Here is a 20,398-nt window from a genome sequence, read left to right as displayed (position 1 = left end):
GCCACACAGTGGCTTCATCAGTCCAATACAAAGTAGAAAAGGGTAAGGAGAGGAGGAGTTTGAGGTAATCAGTCCCTCAACCTGGAATCGATGTGCTCAGTCCATCACTCTTGTAGGAAGTGCAGCATAGGGCCAGAGAGGTGACTTATATACTCTGGCCCTATGTTGTACTTCCTACAAGAGTGATGGACAGAACACCGATTCCAGGCTGAAGGACTGATTACCTCAATCTCCTCCTCTCCTTACCCATTTCTACTTTGTATTGGACTGATGAAGCCACTGTGTGGCGAAACATTCCTCAAATAAAGATTTCCATATGTTGCATGAATGTCTAATTTCTTAACCAAACCATCCTACCTACCTACCTGCACAACCTAACCTACACATCAACCCCTCAGTGCTTACTTATAACCTAGGTTCGTACTTATGTGTACCTGTTCCTAATAGGTAAGCTTAGTTGATCTTAAGTTAATTTTAAGCCTGCCCATAATGCTCTGCATACAAGGGGCTTTGGCATGTTGCACTCAATTGTATTCTTTTGTATTTTTCTGTATCATGTTCAAATTAATAAATAAATAAATAAATAAATCATGTATAGTGCGAATTACCAAGGATAACCCAGAATAGGTCAGAGTGACTTACCCACACTCACACAAACCTACCTCCACACCCCTACATAAAGCAGCCCCCCTACACATAGCAGCCCCTACACAAAGCAACCCCCTACACAAAGGAGCCCCCAACACCCCTTCCAACACAAAGGAACCCTCCACCTCTTCCACAACCCACTGTTCCACCTCCACTGCCCTGCTCTTTGCGTTAATAACACATGATGGAGGAGTACTGACGATGACCTACTGACCCATTTTCTGACTAGTCTACCTACAATTCTAACAATATTTTTTTCTTATATATCCAAAAATCTATGGAACGAAATAACATCCTAATAATTATGTGGGACATAAATACAAAGGAATATATAGGCTATAATGTTAATGTGGTAATTATAACTGAAAATGTATAATAATTTATTAATAGTTTTGTTCGGACTATTTTGCCTCTAGTTATGATAATGACCAGATATAAGAACACAAGAAAGAAGGAGCACTACAGCAGGCCTACTGGCCCATGCAAGGCAGGTCCATGTCCAACACCAGCCCAAACCAATGCCCCAACCTAGTTAGGTCATATAAGTAAGTTTATTTAGGTACAGGTACACATAAGTACAATTATCAAACACAATAACATGTGTAAAATACCAGGGATAACCTAAAAAAAGACAGTGTAAACAGTGAACCAAATTTTGAAGCATCTAGTGCATGAAGGTGATTACTTGGCAACCATAAAAAATTGTAATAAGGTGTTGGAATAAAGCTAAAGCTAGCAAATAGGTAAGACACATATGCAACAGTTAGGTATCTTTATTTCGAAACGTTTCGCCTACACAGTAGGCTTCTTCAGTCGAGTACAGAAAAGTTGATAGAAGCAGAAGATACTTGAAGACGATGTAATCAGTCCATCACCCTTAAAGTTTTGAGGTGGTCAGTCCCTCAGTCTAAATATAAATATATAAAGGCAAATAAAAGACCCGCTAGGCAACAATACATATATAGATGAATGGAAAAACTACCAAGCAGCGTCACTGAGGTAAATTCCTGGGATAGGTTTCAAAATAAGTTAGGCAGAGATGAGTGTGAATGGTCAGGTGTGAGTGAGACTTTACCAGTGTGTTACAGAACATATAAGGAAGATAACAGAATCTGCTAAGCATGAAGCAGTATTGTAATAGGCCTCTTGTTTTTTTAAATAAAATAAAAAAAATAGGCCTCTTGTAGCACTATAAGGAAGATAATAGAACCTGCTAAGCATGGAGCAGTATTGTAATAGGCCTCTTGTAGCACTATAAGGAAGATAATAGAACCTGCTAAGCATGGAGCAGTATTGTAATAGGCCTCTTGTAGCACTATAAGGAAGATAATAGAACCTGCTAAGCATGGAGCAGTATTGTAATAGGCCTCTTGTAGCACTATAAGGAAGATAATAGAACCTGCTAAGCATGGAGCAGTATTGTAATAGGCCTCTTGTAGCACTATAAGGAAGATAATAGAACCTGCTAAGCATGGAGCAGTATTGTAATAGGCCTCTTGTAGCACTCTCTATTCCCATTAAATGTATTTACGACTATTTGCTAGCTATATATTCCAATGGCACCATTTAAAACTTTCTTATATGTAGTAAGATATTTGTTAATCACACAAGGTAAACAGTGTCTATGTTCTTATCAATAAAATGGGTACCTGGGTGTTAGTGGACTGGTGTGGGTCGCATCCTGGGTGTTAGTGGACTGTTGTGGGTCATCCTGGGTGTTAGTGGACTGGTGTGGGTCGCATCCTGGGTGTTAGTGGACTGGTGTGGGTCGCATCCTGGGTGTTAGTGGACTGGTGTGGGTCACATCCTGGGTGTTAGTGGACTGGTGTGGGTCACATCCTGGGTGTTAGTGGACTGGTGTGGGTCACATCCTGGGTGTTAGTGGACTGGTGTGGGTCACATCCTGGGTGTTAGTGGACTGGTGTGGGTCACATCCTGGGTGTTAGTGGACTGGTGTGGGTCGCATCCTGGGTGTTAGTGGACTGGTGTGGGTCACATCCTGGGTGTTAGTGGACTGGTGTGGGTCACATCCTGGGTGTTAGTGGACTGGTGTGGGTCGCATCCTGGGTGTTAGTAGACTGGTGTGGGTCACATCCTGGGTGTTAGTGGACTGGTGTGGGTCACATCCTGGGTGTTAGTGGACTGGTGTGGGTCACATCCTGGGTGTTAGTGGACTGGTGTGGGTCACATCCTGGGTGTTAGTGGACTGGTGTGGGTCGCATCCTGGGTGTTAGTGGACTGGTGTGAGTCACATCCCGGGTGTTAGTGGACTGGTGTGGGTCGCATCCTGGGTGTTAGTGGACTGGTGTGGGTCACATCCTGGGTGTTAGTGGACTGGTGTGGGTCGCATCCTGGGTGTTAGTGGACTGGTGTGGGTCGCATCCTGGGTGTTAGTGGACTGGTGTGGGTCGCATCCTGGGTGTTAGTGGACTGGTGTGAGTCACGTCCCGGGTGTTAGTGGACTGGTGTGGGTCACATCCTGGGTGTTAGTGGACTGGTGTGGGTCACATCCTGGGACACTGACCTAATGTGTCCGAAATGCTCAGCATAACAAGGGACTTTCTGTATAATAGTATGTCACTGATGTCAGCTAGGCCTATATACCTTGTGCATGTACTTGTAGTAAATAAAGATATTATTATTATATATGTAACTTGTCTGCCTTTTTTTGGGTTCTCCTAGGTAATTTACACACATGTATTATGTATGATAATTCGTGTAACTGTATTTATGTATACCTGTACGTACATAAACTTACTAACATCGACACCATGCCCAGATCTTCTAGGGTAGGGTAGGTGCCTGAGCCAGAGCTTGTAGCTCACAAGACTGTCATTCCCATTTGTCCCCTTGGGGCGGGGATGGCAGACCAAAGAGGCCTAGCTTGTGGCTAGGCCTGGGGACAGTCGGTCCCAAAGATGAGGAGGTACTTGTGCCTCCTCCCATGGGAGACTTAGGTCTCAGATACTCCCTAAAGAGGGAGCCAAGGCCGGGCCACCACTTGGAAAAGGCCCGGGCCGGGAGAATACCGGCGAATCTTTAATAATAATAATAACTTACTAACAGCTTCAGTTTAATATAAAGTATATAAAAACAGAGCTGATATAACTGAAGGAAAGTCAGATATAGTGAAGTCAGGTGTAGTATGATGTCACTGATGTGTCAGGTTACTTGTAAAATTAATTAAAAAATTACTCTGACACAGCTGTTGATATGCTAAAGTCTATATATTTTTTTTCACAGCTGTATTGCTAAGGTATTTTACTATAAGTGTCCGGGGCCCAAGACTGTTCAACAGCCTCCCATCAAGAATTAGGGGAATTGCCAATAAACCCCTGGCTGCCTTCAAGAGAGAGCTGGACAGATACCTAAAGTCAGTGCCGGATCAGCCGGGCTGTGGCTCGTACGTTGGACTGCGTGCGGCCAGCAGTAACAGCCTGGTTGATCAGGCCTTGATCCACCGGGAGGCCTGGTCATGGACCGGGCCGCGGGGGCGTTGATCCCCGGAATAACCTCCAGGTATGCCAAAAATATTTCCCATAGATGGCCTTGGTAAACGGAAATAAGTCACGTGTTTGACTTTTTTCGAATTGTCAGATAATTTACACACGGTGTTCTGTATGACTTGTAATTATTCATAAATTTGATAAAATTGTACCTAAATAAACTTACTATTAAAATTAATGCGTGACTCGTTAGTCTCTACCCCCCCCAAGGGTCTTTAAAAGTCGATGAAGGGCTCTTGACACATTCGCTGCCTGACCATGGTCGAGTGAGGTTGTGCGCTGCACCCCTCTGCTGTTCAGGCGAGCTACCTTGTATCAACATGGCGCTGAGTGTGAGGAGGCGCGTAAATACCATAGGTATTGAGCTGCTTCGTGGGGCGATTTCACCCTCTTCAGTGCAAGTCTTACTCCCAACAATCATTAGGGAGACCTATGGAATCCAGGACGATGAGGTGTATGGTGTAGCCCTGAATGGGGCTTATAGAATCTTCGTCAAACTGAATTCTACGTCCGTGTATGAGTCTTTGGTGACGAGGTTCCAAGACGTGAGTCTTGACGCTACTCCAGCTGTGAAGGTGCGTTTGATCGACGTATCTCGCCACTTTACGTGGGTTAAGATACGTAATGTCCCTTTTGAGGCAGATGAGGCTGACATAAGGAGTGTTTTTGAGACATATGGAACCGTACATCTGGCACAAAAGGGCAAGTGGACGGCAGGTGCTTACATGGGACGTCCGGAGGGTACCTTTTCCCTGAAGATGACTCTGAGACATCCCATACCGTCTTACGTCGTGTTGGAGGACTTCAGGACGCAAGTTATGGTATCGTATGCCGGACAGAGACGTACGTGCAGAATATGTGGGGCGTACGACCATATGGCGGCAGAGTGCGTGAAGCTGAGGAGGGCGCCAGCGCAAACTGGTGAAGCACCAGTTACCAGCGTGATAGCTGTTGAGAGCCCAGTGCGCAAGCCAGGGCCTGGGCGCTTGTGGAGTGAAGAGGTGGAGGATTCCAAAGAGGAGAATGGCATGTGTGAGGTAAGCTGTGATGTAAAAGGATCTGTTACTACTCACAGGAAAAGTACAGAAGTGCAAGTGCAGGAGGAGGTGCAGGCTCTAGAGGAAGAGCTTCAGGAAGTGTTAAGGACATTGACACCGCCTGCAGTGGACGTTGTTCCTGAGCTGGTGAGAGACACGGCGGTGCCTGTAGAGGAATGTAAGGATAAAAAACATAGCAGGGTTGACGGGCCAACTAGTAAGAGAGAGTTGTCGCCGTGTGCTGTGGTACGGGGCGTGGTGGAGGTAGAGGTTCATCGTGAGGGAACCTCTGAAGATAACATGGAAGTGGAGGGCATCACGAGGAAGAGAGCGGCGGCGTCAGACTCAGATGATGTCCTGACGCCGGCGCAGAGGTCTGGGAGGAAGGAAGAGCAATGTCGAAGCAGTCACGATAAGAGGCATCGCAAAAAAGGGGGAGGGGTTGATGGTGTGAAGCCTTGTGCTGGCTCTGGGGCAGGAGGCCCTGGGATGAATGAAGAGAGGAGGAAGGGTTGGAAACTATAAAGAGGCCTTAGGTGTATGACTGTGAACGTTAATGGACTGTGTAATAGTGTGAAGAAGGAATGGTTTCGAATGTTTCTGTATAAATATAGGGTGGATGTAGTGTTCCTGCAAGAACACAATTTCAAGGAGGGAAGAGTGCTCGAGGTGGAGGGGTTTCAGGTCATGACTCTGCCATCTGCACGTCTGAAAGGTGGTGTGGGTATATTGATCAGGGAGGCAAGCCCGTTTGTGTTGCTAAGAAGTGAGGGGGGGGGAGGGGGAAGAGTATTGCGCGTGGATGGGTGGTGGATGGGACAGCGGGTATCCTTTGTATGTGTGTATGCACCAGCGGAAAATGATGTGAGGGTAAAAAGGGATTTTGTATGTGAAGAACTAGTTTTCTTCTTACGTGGTTTACCTGCAGTGGCCATCGTTGGTGGCGACTGGAACTGCGTTATTAGGAGGGCTGACGTGGAACCAAAAGGGGCGGGGCACGTGTCGGCGGCCTTGCGAGATCTTTTGAGGGATATTCAGTTGCGGGATGCGGTTGGAGGAGGGGCGTGGGAGGTAGAGCACACTTTTGTAAGACGGGGTTACGCTGCTAGGTTGGATAGGCTGTATATATCTCAAGGGGTTGGGTTGACATTTTTCCGTACAATAGAAGTAGCTTATTCGGATCATCGGGCGGTAGTAGCAGAGGTGGCGTGGGAGTCACTAGCAGGTATATCTAGGGGATATTGGAAATTAAATACAAGTGTGTTAGGTGATGAGGAGGGGATAGAGGGATTTGCGACGCTGTGGGGGGGGTTACGTGCAGAGATAAAAGGGGTAGAGGATGTGGTGATGTGGTGGGATGGTGTGGCTAAAGAACGGATTAAGCAATATTACGTAAAGGAAGGGAAACGTATCAATTCTTTAAAATATGGGCTTGCTAACTATTTGGAGGATAGATTACGGGGTTGTTATGCGAGGGGGGCGGTGGCGGGCACTTATCCAATGGATGAAATTATGGCAATTAAAGGGAGGCTGCGTGAGGTACAGGATGAGAGGTTCCAAGCGGTGAGGGTACAGGCGGGGGTGGAAGAGGTGTTATGGGGCGATAGACCTTCATCGTGCGTATTGCGTAGGCAGAAACAAAGACAGCAGGCAATGACTATTCCATGGTTGGAGGTTCATGAATCGATAGGAGGGTACAGGGAGGGGCAGGTCATACAAGCTACGGAAGGAATGGGGGCGTTTGCTGACAAGTGGTATGAGAAGTACTGGCAACGAGAAGGGGTAGAGGATGGGGTTTTAGAACAGGTGTGTGGGAGTGTGGTATGTCAGTTGCGTAACAGTGATAGGGAAGCACTGGGTGGGGAAATAACTGAGGGGGAAATATGGAGGGCTTTAAGTGGAATGCGAAAGGGCAAAGCACCGGGAATTGATGGACTCCCGGCAGAGTTTTATCAGCAGCATTGGGAATTATTGAGGCATTTTCTGGTTAGGTTATTAAATTGCATGAAGGAGAGAGGTGAGCTGGGTGAGAAGCAGGCAACGGCTGTCGTTGTATTGGTACCGAAGGGTAAGGGGCAGCATACGCTTCGGGATTATCGGGCGATCTCGTTGTTATGCGCAGATTATAAATTGTTTGCGAAGATTTTGGGAAATCGGGTCAAGTGTGTGGTAGGGCGGGTAGTATCAAAAACTCAGTTTGGTTTGCCAGGGAGGTCTATGGTGGAGGGGCATGGGTTACTTAGGGATTTCGTGGAGGCAAAAGGGGGGGGGAGGGAGGGAGGTTTGGTGGCGCTCGATTGGCAAGGGGCATACGATAGAGTGGATCGGAAAGCATTGAAAGCCATCCTCAGGGGTCAGGGGTTTGGGGAAGAAATAGTGGGCTGGGTTGAGGCGTTGTATGGAGGTGCAATGGCGAGGGTACAGATTAATGGTCGATTGGGTGGGAAGATTGTAATGGGTAGGGGACTTAGGCAGGGGTGTCCTATGTCACAATTATTGTTTGCGTGCGTACAGGACCCCTTTTATAGATTGATGGAGCAGCGTATGGGTCACGTAGAGGGACCAGGGTGTGAGGTTGCGAGGGTTTGGCCAGTTTTAATTGGGTATGTGGATGATACAACTGTTCTGATCAGGGAGGGGATGTCAATGGACACATTAGACGGGGTAGTACAAATGTTCGCAGGGGCAACTGGTATGAGGGTAAATTCAGATAAATCGATGGTCATGGGGTTAGGAGCTTGGGCGGGTAGGGTTGATTGGGGTAGTGCAGTTGTGAGGAGGCAGGTGCATTCGTTAAAAATCTGCGGTCTTATTTATGCAGACGATCTACCTGTGGCACGCATGGAAAACTCGCTTAGGATGGTAGAAAGGATTCAGGGACGCTTGGGTGCATTGCGACCTTATCATTTGACCCTTGTGCAGCGTGCCATTGTTGTTAATAGCTTACTGTATAGCAAAGTATGGCACGTGGCAGCCGTGTTCCCATTAACTGGGCCAGCAATAACGAACATACTTAGGAAGGTTTTTAAATTCTTGTGGGGTTCGAGCTGTGATTGGATTAAGAGGGATGTGGTAATGTTACCTGTAAGTAAGGGGGGGCTGGGATTGCTGGACTTAAAGCGGAGGGTCAAATGTGTCTTCATTAAAAGGGAGGTGATGAGGGAAAGTGTGGGTGGGGGGGGTTTGGCCAGGATCCATAACAGATTGCAACGGATGTATACAGGCGTTGAGTTGCACGAGTGTGAAACTGTGTTGAGGGCTCTGGCGTGGGATCGAGAGCCAGCAAAGGTTAAAATAGGTAGGTTGTGTAGATTGTTAGCCGGGAGGGTTGTAGCGCCTGTAGAGGGAATTTTCCCCATGTATGCATGGGGAAGTATATGGAATAGGTTGAGTAGGATGAGGTTGCAACCTCGTGTTCGGGATGTAATGTATCGTTTTCTGCATGGCATTTTACCGTCGGGTGTGGTTCTACGGGATAGACGAGTCGTTGACGGGGGGGAGTGCGGGATATGTGGTGGGGAGGAGTCGGCTTTTCATGTAGTATATTTTTGTGATGGACTGAGGAGTGTCAAGGGGTGGTTAAATAGGGTGATAAATAGGATAGGAGGTAAAGGAATTTCTGTATTGAGAGCATTAAGTCTCGACGTGGGGGGTTGGGAGGAAAGTGTAATCAGAGCTGTGGGGTACATTATGGCAGATTATATCTATATAGTGTGGGGATTGCGGGGCAAACAGGTTACTGAGGTGAAGAGGAGGGTGTTAGCGTTAACGTTCTATAAAACGGTATGTAGAAATAAGGAAATTTATGGGAGGAGGTGGGTGAAGGATTTTTCAGAGGGATATAGGCAACTTACGTTACAGGTTTTATTAGACTTGTAATAGACGAGGGAGGGGAGGGTATGATTGGAAAGTGTTGCTGGGGTAGGGAAGTCAGGGGTGAAAACAGGGTTGCCTCCCTGGTAATGGATAACAAAAGTTTTGCGAGAGTGTTGGATGAGTGATGCATGAGTGAATATATGTGGACCACGGGTGCGCACCTGTGGAGCTGGCCAGTTTTTGTGTGACTGGACTTTATACTTATTATACATATTGTGTGTGGTAATATTGATTTACGGTAATGACATTGTAATTTGGAGATTTGCTATAATAATTGCATGTATTTGCTCCAACTTGTTTTTCTAGGTGCCTTGCACTGCATAGTGTTGATGCTGTGATCATGCACGGTGTCCAGAGATATGATGTGATATGTTTGTATTAATGTCTGTGCATTATTGTTCGTCACTGGTGTTCTGCAATTCAGTTTTGTTTTGAGAGTAAAGAGGTTAATGCACGTCAGATAGTGTAATAAAGTTGGGCAACAGTGGTGTTATAGGTTTTTGTGGTTAGGTGCGTGCTAGGCACAGTCTTTATGTGTTACTTATGTCATGGTTATATTTTATGTTGTTGTATTGTTGTCAATAGTACTATGTAATGTCCATATAAGCTGTATAGAGCTTGAATGTCATAGTTGAAGCTGTGTTATTGTTTTAACACTGGAATTGCATGTTTAAATGTGTAAAGGCTTACATGTGTTGGATTTTGAGACTAAGTTTATTCTTATGGTTTTGTAGTAATTTTGTATGTCTTTGTGACTTTTCTATATCACCTTTGTTATGTAATACATATTGTTATGTAACTGAACCATTAGGACAATTACATAAATTAATGTTGGATCATTGCTGTGTGACTTTAGATTAGGCAACATTCATTGTTTATAGTATGTTAGGTTGTAAATAGTGGGGTGGTTGGATAACCACGGAGGGGGGGGGTAATATGTCTGTATAATATGTTCAGTGCAATGCATTGTATGGTCTGTAGTCGATTATTAAGTACCATTTCGAGGGATGTGTATATAAAAGTGTTGTTCATATCATGTAATTCTGTTGGGTAGCTCCAACAGGTTTGGGTTAAGTGATAGGATGAGGGAGCAGGGAGGGGGGGGTGTACCCACACGGAGTTGTAAGTGTGGTGTGTAATATTAGCTGTAGGGAGGATTGTGTTAATTATCGACTTAAATGAGTTTTACATATTATATTTTGTAATGTCATGGTTTAAATAAAATATAAAAAAAAAAAAAAAAAAAAAGATTCAAGGAATTAGAGTTCTCCTCCCCTTCCCTGGATCAAGACTCATTACCTCCCATTCCCCCAGTGGGGGATGATTGATTTACAATCGTGTTATTACGATTCCTTGATTATTATTGAGGAGCGCTAAACCCGTAGGGATTATACAGCGTCTGTGGGGGGAGGTATATAGGCTTAATTCAGGGAACTGGATCACAGATCCAATTCCCTAGATCAAGAGCCTCTCGCCCGTATCAAGGAACCTCCCTTGAAGGGGTACGATTTCTTGAATCATGTATCCTCTTCCTTGGATCAAAAGCCCCACACCGGCATCAGTGCCCCTCCCTTGAGAAAGTAAGTGTCTCCTTTAAGAATATAGATTACATCTAATCTCACCATATTGAATATCAATACTTCATAGATAGGAAATTATTAGGTAAACATACACATGTTAAATGTTGTGACATTTAATTTTCACGTTGATAGTGACTAGCAAATGTTCCAAGTAATCAATTTACCATCCGCTGCATTTCTCATATATTGCAAAATTGATTGCAATAACGTCAATAGATTCGTCAATAATGCGGAGTCTGGCATGAAAGAATCATTGGGGAAGGTGCTGCAAGGCATAAGATGGCAGGAAAATCAATGAAAAAAGCAGAAATAAAGGTTTACAGCACATGAGCCAAGAGTTGTTGACATGTCAGTTGAGGATGAAACTCCCGCCATAAAGTGTGTGAAGGCTGCGCGCGCTGCTCCTGGCTCTCAGCCAATCAAGAGCCTCTCCGGCCCGTGACGTAGAGTCCTGGAAACCAATGAGGGGACTGGAAGTCCGTGACGTCACCAGAAGGCGACCAATGAAAAAGGGCGGAGCGGCTATATAGTAGTTACATCTGCCTACATCAGTCCTTTCCGTCGTGGCCAGTCGACGCAGGCCTGTTGCCAAGGTAAGGATTTGTGAAAGTGGCGTTTTTTGACAAGATTTCCTCTGCAAATGTTAAGTGAATATGTCCGGAAAGTGTTGGAAAGTACGCTGGACAGTGTTGGAAGAGTGTAAAATAGTTGAAAGTCGCCTGGAAAGTAGAAATAATGTGGAACATGGAGTTGGCGAGCTGCCGGCTGTCTGAGCCGCCACCGCATGGCCGCCATGCTCGCCTCCATCACCATGTTTCATCCTTTATATCTTGTAATTCATAACATTTTTTATTTTATTCGGCTTTCCTCTACGTAAGCGAACCGCCTGAATAGTTCTGGTGCAGGAAACTTTGCTTAAAAGATGGTATATGTCAGGGTATGAGTGTTAATAAGGGTGCGGCAGGACGGGCGTGGGGCCACCATGAGGCACCGCCGCCATTACCTCAAATCGCAAAGTTGCGTTGATACTGCTTTAAAGTTGCTTATTCCTTGGAGCTTTTATACTTGTGTATAAACTGTTAATTTGTTTCGATTCTAGAGGTTTGTGCAGGCTTTTAACTGGACTGATTTCTATTCCCCTCCCCCCCCCTGACGTGAAGTTTTTCACTCTAGGGTTTAGTATTCTGCACCTATAATAAATTTCTACTGAAAAGCTTTTACTTGTCCCTAGCAAGGGTTCCTGATCTAGGGTGTGACCTTGGTTAGTGTGACATACCCTCACCTTACCCCCCTTCCCCCCAGGTGCTCTTTACTACAGGTTTAGTGTCGCGGAAATACCAATGAAGTTGGTCGCACTTTAGGTTTATTAAAAAGTAAAATACTATTAATTTAAATCTGACTAGGTTGTACCAGTAGACCTACTGCAGTGCTGCTTATGTTTTAGGTAAAAGCTAGCAGTACGCTAGCCCTATGCTGTGGAAAGTAATTTAACAACGCTGAAGGCCCTGAATATGCTTTAGTTCCTAGAATTTTCAATAGAAATAGGAAATTCGAAGTATTTTTAAATTAACCCACTGGCAGCAGTGGGTTAGACTAAATAATTTGATATAAAAAGCACTCTTGGTAAGTTTCGCCTGGAACACTTGAGCAACGTCAAAGCTAAAATTTCCTAAAATAGGTTAATCAGATGCAAGAATGGGTGGAAGAGTTGGACCTGACTAGCTTTAACTAGTCTGACCCAGGACACTTGCAACCTAGCTTTAACCTTCGGGTATCATGTACTGTTACAAACCTGTAAATTGTTCCCTGTGGCATATACACCCTAATCCTTCCTTGCAGGGAAGTTCGCACACCATTCAGAGCAACACTGCAGACTTGTCCTTGTACCCGGCAACTAATAAAATAGGGTTAGTTACCGTTTTGTATATAGAAAGAAATTAAGAAGTTCCACTGGAAACTTGGGAGGAGGGGGAGAGCTTTCATTGCCAAGCTCCTACAGTTAGTGGCTATAACAGCTGCTGTAGGTGCTACCCAGCCTTAGCTTGAACATTAAAGCTGTTTAAAAATGCTATGGAGCTCTGCAGTATATTCATGAGCTGCCCTGCAGCTAGCACAAGCTAGTGGGGGGGGGGGGTAGCTCTCCCACCCACTTCCATTAGTGTATCTCTAGCCTGTTTATAAAAAACTGTAGCAATAAAACCAGCGCTTTCCTGATCCTTAATGACTTGAGCCAGTGGGTCTCCTGCAGTGGTTAACTGGAGTCAGTTCCTCCAAACTGAACTTTAAAAGATCCTCTTTAAATGGATAAATAACTTGGTTAACTGGAAAGTATTAGGAAGCTTGTAAGTGCACTTTCTTTTAGTCTGAACCTGCAGTACTTCCTGAACATGGCTTAATTACTTCAGAAAATTTATGCTTTCTTCAGGCATCTTTTAACTAAGACTCTTCATCCAGAACTAGTTTATCCTCAAGAGTAGGACAAAGTTTATAAAATGCCATGTTACTACAGAAACTAGTTTCTCTTCCCTCTTGTCTCTAATTAAACCAAGTATTAAGTGGTTTAAGTTCGCTCAAACATGTCACTTTTACTACCAGTGACTAACTTGCAGGACCAAAAGGGTAGATAAGGTATGAGATTTTTTAGACTAGTTTAAAGATTGCAGACTACTTGGCCCAGGTTGTATAGCTTTAAACTGAATATTTTGAAGACTACCTGCACTTCCAAAGGTGCAGAATTTGGAAGAGGAAAGATTGAAGTGTAATTGGGAGGTAGTAAACATTTACTTAAGGACAACTTTCAGACATACAATAGTTCAAATGCTTAAGCACTGATGGTTGAACCACGGGAGCAAAACCTCTTACTTGGTATGATACAAAGTACCTACTGTTGAGCTTTCCCACTTGAAAATGTTCCAACATTGCTAAGATATTGCAAAGGTTGCACCTGGCCTGCTTGGAGCAAAGTTCCATTATGGACCTAGTCTCCTTTGCAATACTGTAATAAGCTTTTTCTTAAACTTTAAATCGCTGACCTACAATCATGCTTTCCTGTAAAGCAGTCTAAACTGCCTGAGCCACCCATAAATGGGTCAAATTGATGTTTTGTGAAAGTTGTGAAAAATCAGTGTGGGTTTGACTGAAGCTGTACACCAGTGAAGTTAAGCAGCACCTTTTAGCTTGCCACTACAATTAAGGTAGCAATTGATATAGGTTTGCAGACTAATTTAATTTGCATGGTTAAAGTGAATTGGATTTTAATTTATGCTAAATCGCTAGCATAGGCCAGTACATATACCTGAAAGGTTCATCTGACCTTGTGAAGATACTAAAATTTGCCCATTGAATGTAGCGCTGTAATATGCCTGAACTCTCTAGCCAAATTGTGCCTTCTCGTACCTGTCCCACATATAAAGGTGTTGCCTCTAGGAAAAGTTTTCCCTGTTTGAAATTTAAAATGTTTTCCCATTATCTTATTTTTCCAGCACAAATTCAGTTATGAACCTCTGAACTGGGCAGCATAATCTTTCTAATACTAAGTCTTGTGAAGCATCAACTTTAGTGGTACTTGCAGTTTTAATTGCCCAACTTTGCTTTCCACATCTTCATGGAAAAATTAATCTTAACCCTAGTTTCTATATTTCTGAGTTTGACACAAATTCAGAAAGCTTTAATACATTCTGGCCTACTTGGCTAGTTTAACTACCTATAATGCTGCTGCATTTGGTCCTGTACCTTGCCTCCCAGTCAACCCCTACAGCAGTGAGGTGGCAGAATCTTTTCCCTGGGACTTTAAGGTCCCTTCTAAAGCATACTTATCAGCATTGAACTGTTAACAAAGAATGGCTCGACAATGGATGCAAAGTTCTAAATGTTGGACAGGACAATAACCATGCCACATATAATCTAAATAATGTAGATCTTAATATTACGGATTGCGAAAAAGATTTAGGAGTTCTGGTTAGCAGTAATCTGAAACCAAGACAACAGTGCATAAGTGTTCGCAATAAAGCTAATAGAATCCTTGGCTTCATATCAAGAAGCATAAATAATAGGAGTCCTCAGGTTGTTCTTCAACTCTATACATCCTTGGTTAGGCCTCATTTAGATTATGCTGCACAGTTTTGGTCACCGTATTACAGAATGGATATAAATTCTCTGGAAAATGTACAAAGGAGGATGACAAAGATGATCCCATGTATCAGAAACCTTCCCTATGAGGATAGACTAAGGGCCCTGAAACTGCACTCTCTAGAAAGACGTAGAATTAGGGGGGATATGATTGAGGTTTATAAGTGGAAGACAGGAATAAATAAAGGGGATGTAAATAGTGTGCTGAAAATATCTAGCCTAGACAGGACTCGCAGCAATGGTTTTAAGTTGGAAAAATTCAGATTCAGGAGGGATATAGGAAAGTACTGGTTTGGTAATAGAGTTGTGGATGAGTGGAACAAACTCCCAAGTACCGTTATAGAGGCCAGAACGTTGTGTAGCTTCAAAAATAGGTTGGATAAATACATGAGTAGATGTGGGTGGGTGTGAGTTGGACCTGATAGCTTGTGCTAACAGGTCGGTTGCCGTGTTCCTCCCTTAAGTCAATGTGACCTGACCTGACTAGGTTGGGTGCATTGGCTTAAGCCGGTAGGGACTTGGACCTGCCTCGCATGGGCCAGTAGGCCTTCTGCAGTGTTCCTTCGTTCTTATGTTCTTAGGTTCTTAAGATGTACCATGGGCTAGCAGGCCTCTTGCCGTGATTAACGAATTTGCTTGTAACTACTTGTGCCTAGTCAAGCTCTTGCAAAGAAAATGCTCTTTGCAAACATTGCTTGTTGATGCTGTGGATATAAACTCCTTTAATGAAGGTGGCAGTAGCAGGCCTACTAGTGAATTCTAGACAGTTTCTTAAACCCCCACCTAAGGGTACTAGATAAACCTACCTTTAAACTAATTGGTGTATGAAAGGATAAATGTTCCTAGAGTTTAGAAAGTGCTTTTGTATAGCCTCATTAATTGTACTTTGCCTAAAATTGTTTTGGTCAAACAGTTTTTAAGACCTTTAACTTCATTTTAGGTTTGTGTGAAAGTAAGACTAAATTTATTTTATTCTAGTTGTAGAATACCTAGGGGAAACTCTAAATCAGATCCATTGGCCTTTCACTGTTGGCATAGTGTTTAACAATTCTATTTATGGGGGGGGGGGACGACTACCTTTTAACCTGTAATTATCCGAGTACTTAAATTTGTCTGGTTTAAGCAAATTTATTTTGGAGCTTTACTTAGAAATGGAAATTCCCAGTCAAGCTTGCAGTTTTGCACTTGTGTGCCTGATATTTAGTTCCTTAAATTTCAATTAAACTTTCAGGGCACCCCCATTCTGTACAAAAGTAATTTTCTATGCCAGGTTTCCAACTTTACTGAATTACCAATTTCATAGCACTAACATTTTAGCTAGTCCTACTTTCTTTTTACTTTCCAGAACAAACTTCAGTGATAACTTGACAAAATGGGTAAGGAAAAGATCCACATCTCCATCGTGGTGGTGGGCCATGTAGACTCTGGCAAGTCCACTACCACTGGCCACTTGATCTACAAATGTGGTGGCATTGACAAACGTACCATTGAAAAGTTCGAGAAAGAGTCGACAGAGATGGGCAAAGGATCCTTCAAATATGCCTGGGTTTTGGACAAGCTAAAAGCAGAACGTGAACGTGGTATCACCATCGATATTGCCCTCTGGAAGTTTGAAACCAAGAAGTTCTACGTCACTATCATTGATGCTCCAGGGCATCGTGATTTCATCAAGAACATGATTACGGGAACGTCTCAAGCTGACTGTGCTGTTCTGATTGTTGCTGCTGGTACTGGAGAATTTGAAGCTGGGATTTCTAAGAATGGCCAGACCCGTGAGCACGTCCTCCTGTGCTTCACCTTGGGTGTGAAGCAGTTGATTGTTGCTGTGAATAAGATGGACAGCACAGAACCAAAGTACTCTGAAACAAGATTTGAAGAAATCAAAAAGGAACTTACTGCATATGTAAAGAAGGTGGGTTACAACCCAGCTATTGTGCCCATCCTCCCCATCTCTGGCTTCAATGGAGACAACATGCTGGAACCATCTGACAACATGGCCTGGTGGAAACCAAAGAAGATTGAACGCAAGAATGGCTCATACGAGTACCACACATTATTCGATGCTCTAGACAACATTGATCCCCCAAGCAGACCTCTGGACAAGCCCCTTCGTCTTCCCTTGCAGGTTAGCCTTTCCTGGCTTATTGATATCAAATACTAATAGGCCAAATAATTGCATCTTTGATGTACCTTGTCACTATTTTTAGTTTTAAAATTCTTTCACTAGAGGGAGATTCCCTCTTAAGATTGGCTGTCTAACAAATGGTTATTCTAAACTTTATTTCCCACTGCACTATTTTCAAAGATTGAAATTACATCTAAAAATTAAATGGCTTAATTAGCTTTACTAGAAGTACTGCTTAAATGTAATCTTTAATTTGCCTGATTAAATTTAAGGGTTTGTATGGAAACTACTAAAAATTCTCAACTTTGGGTGGGGGGTTATGCTATACATCTTGCATAGTGCCACAATTTTTTTCCTGTTAAAACTGACTTTGCCAAACCTGAGATTTGCTGATGCTGTTGCAAAGGAACTATCACCTTGCATTAAGGATCTTGCCAAACAATAGATGTATACTTTCCCTATCTAGTAAATAAACATTAGCAACAGTTTTACATTTTGTAACGTGATTTGGCTGTTGCCGGTACCAGACAAACTTAGTTTGTGGGGAAACTTGCTTCTAAGAATGACTGTCTCTGGAAGTCTTTGGAAATATTTTGCCAAAAAGTAAATTCCTTGGTACAATAAATGGGAGGATTAGGAAAAGGCAACTCAATCACCCTAGTGTTGTGGACTTTTTACTTAAAACATCTTGGACCAGTCTGATCTTAGTCAACAATTTACTATTTTCAACCCTCTTGAGGGGTAGGTTGCCTTTACAATTTTGTACAAAGCCTGCTTATGGCTTACACCACAAGCAGTCCAGTCTTCATTTTCAAGAATAGGTTAGTGGCAAGCTTGCCAAATCCTGGACCCCTAATCTTGAATTCATTAAGCAGGTTGTACTGAATATAATGGACAGCAGTAATAAGAAAATGGCTAAAAATTTTTAATCAGGCAAATTAAATACTGCAGACCTGTTGGTCAAATGGTTTGGCAAGACTACCAGACTGCTAGCATCTTGAGATTCCTGCAGTACTGCAGCAGGCATACTGGTCCTTGGGAAGAATTTGCCCAGAAATTGTTGCCCCCCAAAGTTCCACATCTACAACTTGGCATATCAGTGCTTTCATGTATCTATTTCCATCTTAAACCCATTGCACTTATATTGGCCTTTCCTTTTTCAGGATGTCTACAAAATTGGTGGTATCGGTACAGTGCCCGTTGGACGTGTTGAAACCGGTATCCTAAAGCCTGGAATGGTGGTGAACTTTGCTCCAACTGGCCCCACTACAGAAGTAAAATCTGTAGAAATGCACCATGAAGCTCTGGTAGAAGCTGTTCCAGGTGACAATGTTGGTTTCAATGTGAAGAATGTTTCGGTGAAGGATCTGAAACGTGGTTTTGTTGCTTCAGACTCTAAGAACGATCCTGCCAAGGAGGCCGCTGACTTCACTGCACAAGTGATAGTTTTGAACCACCCTGGTCAAATCAATGCTGGGTACACACCTGTGCTTGACTGCCACACTGCTCACATTGCCTGCAAGTTCTATGAACTTCTGGAAAAGATCGATAGGCGTACTGGTAAGGTTCTGGAAACTGGACCAAAGACCATAAAGTCTGGTGACTCTTGCACTGTTAAAATGGTGCCCAGTAAGCCAATGTGTGTAGAGACCTTCCAGAAGTATGCTCCTCTAGGACGTTTTGCCGTACGTGACATGAAGCAGACGGTCGCCGTAGGCGTTATCAAGGATGTCAACAAGAAGGAAGGTGGCGGAAAGACTACAAAGGCAGCAGAGAAGGCCCTCAAGAAGAAGTAACCTACATCTTAGAGACCATAATAGGTTTACTGCGTTATCTAGTCTTTAAGATGTATGGTTTTTATAAGAATAAACTTGAGTAAGGAGTAAACATTCTCATTGTCTTTGTATTACTAGGGACAATAAATTCTAAATTGGATGGCATTAAATTCCACTGGAATTTCAGTACCATTTTTGCAGTTACTATGGCTTAATCTTGTTAAATTTACAAATGTATCGGTTTAGTAGAAAGCATTCCAGCTAGCTTTGAAATATAGAATTTAAAATGCCTGACATGGTATGGCAAATAAAATTGCTTAATTACCAGATTTGACTGAATATTGACTAATAACAAACTGAATGTACAGAAAATAAAGTTCAGTACATATTTAAAAGGCTAACTTCCATAAACTGCAAGCATTCTCACATTACTCATAGTATGTTTAATGTACATTCCGCTTATTTAATTTCATTCAAATGTCATTCATAAATGATTGTACTTATGATTTTAATTATATCCATAGTATAGTATGTCATTTGCTACCTTTGTATAGTAGCTGGGCTTTTTAAATGTGTATATATGCATACCTGTATGTAGGTACTGCCAATGTCTGCTAATGCCAAATTCTTGCGCTTAAAATTATAATGTACAATATCATTTATGAATAAAACTACTAGAAAATGAAGAGTTTGTTATGCACGTAGAGGGTTCCTCTACGCAGGCACTTGAAATAGGTTCAACATAACTTCATTTTTTTCCCTTGGTTCACATGATCCATGTGAGGGGCTCTAAATTAAAGCACTTATTTCCTGTTAAATTCTCATTCCTTTGCTAGACAAATTATAATGCTGTATGGCCTTTTCAGGTTTAGCATGCACTTTTGTCATAGCACTTATTCTCCTTGCAGTCTTCCCCCCCCTCCCTTTCTGTATGGTGAAATGTGGCTAGTAACTTCCTAGGATTGACTCCTGGGTGAACTTGCACATTGCCACTAGTTTTAGTACTCCCAGGAAGGTTTTATGCCGAGGGATTCAAAGGATTGAAGCTAATTTCTTGCCAAACCTGTATTAACCCTGGTGCTAAAGACACTTCAGAGTTCAGTACTGACAGGTCAGACAGGCTAATTGATAACAAATAAAACGTTGCAAGCCTTGAAGGTTCCAAGGAATGAAACTACCACCTTGGTACCTGTTTCTACAGGTTTAGTGCTTCCCCCTTAATTATAATCCCCTTCAAAAGTGCTTTCCCTAGTAATGCAACACAAGAGCATTCCTGAGATGCTCTAACCCCTTAAAATTAATGATTCATGAATGGTGCCTCTTTAAATTTTAGTAAAATAACCCTGACTAATAACTACATCCCCCAACTGATCGGTAAAAATGTTTTAAAAGTTCAGTGAAGCAGTGTTCCCTCTAGGGAGGTATATATCTGAGGTCTCACTTTTTTTTGGGGGGGGGACTATCCTTTGACAGCCAAGATGCCTCCCCCCCCCCCCCAAAGTACTATATGGGCCCTTTATGTTCATGGAGAGGCTCAATCCCATGAAGGACCTGTTCCTTCCCCTCAGCTTGAATACCTTCCAATTTCCCAGGTGTATGACTCAGGTTTAGGAGTCTCCATGAAACTAGGTGCTGTATGACTTGCCCCTCAAAGAAGGTTCCTTGATGTTGGTGAGGGGCTCTTGATTTAGGGAATTGGATCTGTGCTCCAGTTCCCCGAATT

General features: G+C 43.1%; 2 protein-coding genes across 3 annotated transcripts in view; both read left to right on the top strand.

Moving 5' to 3' along the window:
- Positions 1-9,988, top strand: part of LOC138854988 (uncharacterized) — a 76,021-nt gene extending 66,033 nt beyond the window's left edge. The window contains exon 2 of the mRNA XM_070101444.1: positions 3,892-9,988. Coding sequence (XP_069957545.1) covers positions 4,475-5,716 — 1,242 coding nt within the window. The 5' untranslated portion in view covers positions 3,892-4,474 and the 3' untranslated portion in view covers positions 5,717-9,988. The remainder of the gene's footprint in view (positions 1-3,891) is intronic.
- Positions 9,989-11,084: 1,096 nt separating this feature from the next.
- On the top strand, positions 11,085-18,787 carry LOC128701945 (elongation factor 1-alpha-like). Of its 2 annotated transcripts, none has more exons than XM_070101441.1 (3): positions 11,085-11,240; positions 16,121-16,900; positions 18,064-18,787. In XM_070101441.1, the coding sequence occupies exons 2-3, from the start codon at positions 16,148-16,150 to the stop codon at positions 18,694-18,696; spliced, it is 1,386 nt and encodes a 461-aa protein (XP_069957542.1). In that variant the 5' UTR covers positions 11,085-11,240; positions 16,121-16,147; the 3' UTR covers positions 18,697-18,787. The 2 variants fall into 2 exon arrangements, with proteins under 2 accessions (XP_069957542.1, XP_069957543.1); XM_070101442.1 differs by lacking the exon at positions 11,085-11,240 and adding an exon at positions 12,512-12,554.
- Positions 18,788-20,398: the final 1,611 nt, after the last annotated feature.

The sequence above is a fragment of the Cherax quadricarinatus genome, chromosome 77, assembly GCF_038502225.1.
Source record: "Cherax quadricarinatus isolate ZL_2023a chromosome 77, ASM3850222v1, whole genome shotgun sequence".
NCBI lineage: Eukaryota > Metazoa > Arthropoda > Malacostraca > Decapoda > Parastacidae > Cherax > Cherax quadricarinatus.
The sequence above is the reverse complement of the archived record's forward strand: the minus strand, read 5'-3'. Positions and strand labels throughout refer to the sequence as shown.